This window comes from Priapulus caudatus, unplaced genomic scaffold (genome assembly GCF_000485595.1).
Source record: "Priapulus caudatus unplaced genomic scaffold, Priapulus_caudatus-5.0.1 Scaffold33, whole genome shotgun sequence".
Taxonomy (NCBI): domain Eukaryota; kingdom Metazoa; phylum Priapulida; class Priapulimorpha; order Priapulimorphida; family Priapulidae; genus Priapulus; species Priapulus caudatus.
In genome coordinates, this window is record NW_014577094.1 from 92,733 (window position 1) to 98,512 (window position 5,780).

The 5,780-nt window shown below is 50.2% G+C and overlaps 1 protein-coding gene across 1 annotated transcript in view; it reads left to right on the forward strand.

Moving 5' to 3' along the window:
• Positions 1–3,767, forward strand: part of LOC106816958 (putative fatty acid elongation protein 3) — a 15,148-nt gene extending 11,381 nt beyond the window's left edge. The window contains exons 2-4 of the mRNA XM_014821609.1: positions 201–1,096; positions 3,371–3,467; positions 3,705–3,767. Of these exons, the coding sequence (XP_014677095.1) occupies positions 327–1,096; positions 3,371–3,467 (867 nt within the window). The 5' untranslated portion in view covers positions 201–326 and the 3' untranslated portion in view covers positions 3,705–3,767. The remainder of the gene's footprint in view (positions 1–200; positions 1,097–3,370; positions 3,468–3,704) is intronic.
• Positions 3,768–5,780: the final 2,013 nt, after the last annotated feature.

A 5,780-nucleotide genomic window follows, 5' to 3' on the forward strand; every position in this document is an offset into this window, starting at 1 on the left:
AAACAGGGGGGAGTTTTCCCAAACGGGGCGCAACGATTCAAACAGGGGGGAGTTTTCCCAAACAGGGCGCGCGCGCCCTGTTTGCGCAACGTAGGGAGAACCCTGTGTTGGTATATCGACATACGCACTATGAGGTTACGCTATTATGCGTAGAATGGACGAGAAAAGAGACTCATCTCAAAGTATTTCTTTTTTTCTAGGTGGGTTTAACTTCGTCGGTGTGAAGTGAGTCTAGTTTCGGCTCACGTCTGCCTCCCAGAAGAAAAAAATCTGAGGCGCCGCCGTCCGTCTGTCCGTCCGCACGGTTCCCCGTGCAAGTGATCGCCATGGCGATAAATCCGCACCACTTTGCCGAGCTGGACAAGCTGTACCAGACGCGCGAGGGGATCCTCGTGCCGCGCATGGCGTGGGAGGACCGCTGGAACGTCACCGAGGCCACGCTCTGGATGCGCGGACACTGGCACTACTCCGTCTACGCGTCAATCGTCTATGTCGTCGCTATCTTCGCGCTTCAGGACTGGATGAAGAACCGTCCGAAGCTGGAGCTGCGGCTCCCCCTAGTGTTCTGGAGCAGCGCGCTGGCGTTGTTCAGCATCGTCGGCGGCCTGCGTCAGTTTCCGGACTTTCGCTACACGGTGACATCGTTCGGCATCGACTTCTCGCTGTGCCGACTGCGCACGGGGATGGATGGCGACGCCGGGCTATGGGGCTTCCTCTTTGCCATCAGCAAGCTGCTCGAACTCGGCGACACCTTCTTCGTCGTGCTCAAGAAGCGGCCGCTGACGTTCCTGCACTGGTACCACCACGTCACCGTGTTCGTCTACTGCTGGTACTGCTTTGCGTTTCATAGCGCGAGCATCCGCTGGTTCTGCTTCATGAACTACCTCGTGCACGCGGTGATGTACGTGTACTACGCGGCGAAGGCGGCGCGCGTGCGCGTGCCCGGCGGCGTCAGCCGCTGCATCACCGCGCTGCAGATCTCGCAGATGTTCGTCGGCATAGCGATCATCGTCCGCGCGACGCAGCTGCACGTGCGCGGCTACGAGTGCGATTACGACGAGGCGGGGTACACCGCCGGCGCGCTCATGTACTTCTCCTACACCTGCCTGTTCGTGAAGTTCTTCAGCAAGTTTAAATAATAATAATATGGATTTATAAGTATGTTAGTTTACATACATGTAATTCCTAAGTGTATCTTGTGATTTTAAGGAAGGGGGAGGGTCAAACATGATGTTTTGTAACTCGTACCTTTGCATGGACAAACTGTAACGTTACTAACCGTTACTATTGCCCACATCTACAGCTACGGTATCCATCACAGGATTGCTTTTGCCGTGATTGCCCTGCACAAAATTTCATGCAGGATTTATTCCTCGTAGAATTATTTTACGACGCAATGCTATCGTTTTTAAACGACAATTTTGCAGCGCTCCCATTGTGGTGAAGAGAATCAATCCTGGCATGCTGAAAGAGTTCGAAAACATTTTGTGTAAATTGCATGGTCCCTGAGCAGTGAAGCTTGTCAAACTGCACTAGTGCAGGTGCTCCTCATTCTGAATGTGGTGCATGTGCAAGTTGCAACTACGACTGTCACGGAACGATGCAATCACATCAGTGGCGGATCTAGAGGGGGGGTTGGAGGGGTTACAACCTCCCCTCCCCGCCCCCCGTTCAGCCACTGCCTATTGTTATCATGAGTGAATAGATTAATTTATTATATATATATATATATATATATATATATAATCTATTATTATTCACTTCTGCTGTTATGATACTAGTAAAATGGGGCCACCCTAGCACTGCTTGCCTTCGACACACCTTCACTCAAATACTCCTCCCCCCCCCTTGTCTCCTGAAAGCTAGATCCGGCCTTGCGCATGCATCATAAAATAATGCAAAATTATGCATCTGTTGCGGCATCTGTTGCAAGTGTTGTGTTGTGTTGCAAGCTGACATGTGTAAACGTCTGTTCATTAACCTTTTTGTCTAACCGCTTGATTACTATGAATTAATAATATAAAATGCAAGAAATTGCTTCGAAGTTGTTTGATGGATGCAGCTTAAATAATTTACATTTAAGTCATTACATAGTATTACATTACAAATATTACATACAGTGCTTGCAAAAAGAACATATATGATTACATTGTTACGAAATGCTGATCGGGGAATACACTATGTATTTCTTTTATTTAACGTAATTGAGTTTTACCTGAACAAACGGTGAAACCTCGTGAATGCAACGAGACGTATGAACATATTATATATATATATATGTATTCACTAATTAATGGTGCAGGTGTAGGTTCAGCTGTTGGTATAATCGAAACACATATTATCCGCACTTATGAGGTCCTTCGCTTTACTTATGGCGTAGAATTGGACGAGAAAAGTAGGACTCATCTCAAAGATTTTCTTTTTCTGGTGGGTTTAACTTGCGTCGGTGTGAAAGTGAGCTCTAGTTTCGGCTCACGTCTGCCTCCCAGAAGAAAAAATCTGAGGCTCGCCGCCGTCCGTTTTGCTCTCGTCGCTGCACGGTTACCCTGCCGTGCAAGTGATCCGCCAATGTCGCGATAAATCCGCACCACTTTGCCGAAGCTTGACAAGCTGTACCAGACGGGCGAGGGATCCTCGTGCCGCGCATGGGCGGGGAGGACGCTGGATTACGTCACCGAGGTCCATACGGCTCTGGATGCGCGGGACACTGGCACTCACCCGTCTACGCGTCAATCGTCATCGTTGCGTCTGCCATCTTCGCGCTTCAGGACTGGATTGAAGACCCGTCCGAAGCATGAGCTGCGGCTCCCGCTGGTGTTCTGTGAGCGGCAGCTCGCTGGCGTTGTTCAGCATCGTCGGCGGCGTGCGTCAGTTTCCGCGACTTTCGCTACAGCGGTGACCTCGTTCGGCATCGACTTCTCGCTGTGCCGACTGCGCACGGGGATGGATGGCGACGCCGGCTATGGGGCTTCTCTTTGCCATCAGCAAGCTGCTCGAACTCGGCGACACCTTTTCTCGTCGTGCTCAAGAAGCCGGCCGCTGACGTTCCTGCACTGGTACGCCACCACGTCACCGTGTTCGTCTACTGCTGGTACTGCTTTGGCGTTTCACAGCGCGAGCATCCGCTGGTTCTGCTTCATGAACTACCTCGTGCACGCGGTGATGGTACGTGTACTACGCGGCGAAGCGGCGCGCGTGCGCGGGCCCGGCGTCGTCAGCCGCTGCATCACCGCGCTGCAGATCTCGCAGATGTTTGTCGGCATAGCGATCATCGTCCGCTCGTCCGCGCGAGTCGCAGCTGCACGTCGCGCGGCTTACGAGTGCGATTACGACGAGGCGGGTACACCGCCGGCGCGCTCATGTACTTCTCCTACACCTGCCTGTTCGTGAAGTTCTTCTACGATGCGTACATGACACCGAAAAGGAAGCCTGTGGTTGGTGTTGCTGCGGAGAAGAAGACCGAGTAGGAACCGGCATTCAGTAAGAAGCTGGTTGGTGTTTGCTGGCGGAGAAGAAGACGAGAGTAGGAAACGCGGCGTTCAGAAGAAGCTGTTGGTGTTGCTGCCGAGTAGAACACCGAGTTAGGAAACGCCGGCGTTCAGAAGAAGCTGGTTGGTGTTTGCTTCGCCGGGTAGAAGACCGAGTAGGAACGCGGCGTTCAGAAGAAGCTGGTTGGTGTTGCTGCCGAGTAGAAGACCGAGTAGGAAACGCGGCGTTCAGAAGAAGCTGGTTGGTGTTGCTGCGGAGTAGAAGACCGAGTAGGAAACACGGCGTTCAGAAGAAAGCTGGTTGGTGTTGCTGCGAGGAAGAAGACCGAGTAGGAAACCGGCGTTCAGAAGAAGCTGGTTGGTGTTGCTGCCGGGTAGAAGACCGAGTAGGAAACGCGGCGTTTCAGGAAGAAGCTGGTTGGTGTTGCTGCCGGTAGAAAGACGAGTAGGAAATGCGGCGTTCAAAAGTAGCTGGTTGGTGTTGCTGCCGGCAGACAAGACGGCGAGTAGGAAAATGCGGCGTTCAGAAGAAGCTGGTTGGTGTTGCTGCCGGTAGAAGACCGAGTAGGAAACGCGGCGTTCAGAAGAAGCTGGTTGGTGTTGCTGCGGAGAAGAAGACCGAGTAGGAAACGCGGCGTTTCAGAAAAGCTGGTTGGTGTTGCTGCCGAGTAAGTAAGACCGAGTAGGAAACGCGGCGTTCAGAAGAAGCTGGTTGGTGTTGCTGCGGAGAAGAAGACCGAGTAGGAAACGCGGCGTTCAGAAGAAGCTGGTTGGTGTTGCTGCGGAGAAGAAGACCGAGTAGGAAACGCGGCGTTCAGAAGAAGCTGGTTGGTGTTGCTGCCGGGTAGAAGACCGAGTAGGAAATGCGGCGTTTAGAGGAAGCTGGTTGGTGTTGGCGCTGCGCGGTTAGATAGACCGCGAGTAGGAAATGCGGCGTTTAGAGGAACTGAGGAAGCCTGTGGTTGCTGCTGCCGGGAAGAAGACCGAGAAGGACATGCGGAGTTCAGAAGAAGCTGGTTGCTGTTGCTGCAGAGAAGAAAACCGAGTAGGAGATGCCGCGGCGTTTGCGTCGGTCACGGGTGTGCGTGGCGATCGAGCGACAGATTGTTTAGATCCAGACGATAAAATATACGTGTGAAGAGTGTGACCTGTTGCTAGTGAGATGTATTTATTGTATTAAAAAAGTTGTACAATTTTTTGATAGTATGGCTTGTCGACGTGGGTGTGTCATGTTTCTGTGTCTTGTGATTGGGGTAAATTCATCCAGCTCTGTTAACCTGGATAATTGGAACTGGATTCTTTCTGAGCAGTAGGTTCGGTGGTGCAGACAGAAGTCTGTCATTCCACGTTGCTGTAGTTACGTACTATGATTCGGCGAGTTATTGAAATTGCAGATTTTTTACTCCGGTTTTTATCGCTGCTGATAATTTACTGCCGATCGGATCTAGCAGCAGTATTTATTTGTTTCGCATCTGGACATTGATTCGTACGCATGGATGGTTTGCACACCATGCAAGCAGAAAGTGGTGATTGCAAAATCGTTAATTACACAATGATGTTTACGAGAGATTGGACTTTACGCGCATCTTGTACTTTAGACTCGAAGAGGCGGGTTGATTTACCATATCGTTCAGGATAACATACCAATAATAAAATATCATAGGCAATAATGAAGTTGCTTATGTGGTTTCAGTTAACAGTTGTGCGATAATATTTGTTTGAGGTAGCTAAGAGAGAGAGGTATCACACACCCATTCACTTATAGTAGTTTTATGCCAACTGTGGACACGGTCATATCTAGTGGAGTGAGTCGGCCGCAGTAGTAGTGAGTTCTTCAAGAGACGATTCCCTGCGTTGTGTACTGGCTTGGATTACCATACTTTCGTATGGCCATCAGGTCACATTTTCCGTATTACCAACATTACAATCAGCATTGAATACTACCTTTCTGTTAGAGTTGAGAGCTGGCTACATTTTAACTTACATTACATTACGTTATCAATCGAGTCAGGTGGGGTGCTGGTCTAGGTGCGTGGGTGTGTTGGTGCACCCATATCTTTGTCCCTCTTCATTCAACGAAGGTTCAATAAAAAATAAAATTCAACGAAGGCCGATTCGTGTTTGTTTTACACGTAGGTTACATTTTGAGAGCACACAAGATACGAGGTATACATATATAAAAAAAAAGTCCATTCCAATGGCGGCCATTTTACATTGCCGTGTCATCTTAGGCTCAGTTCATGTCCAATGTTTTCAGGAGATGGAAGGCTTGCAAGGACTGACTTGCCGGAC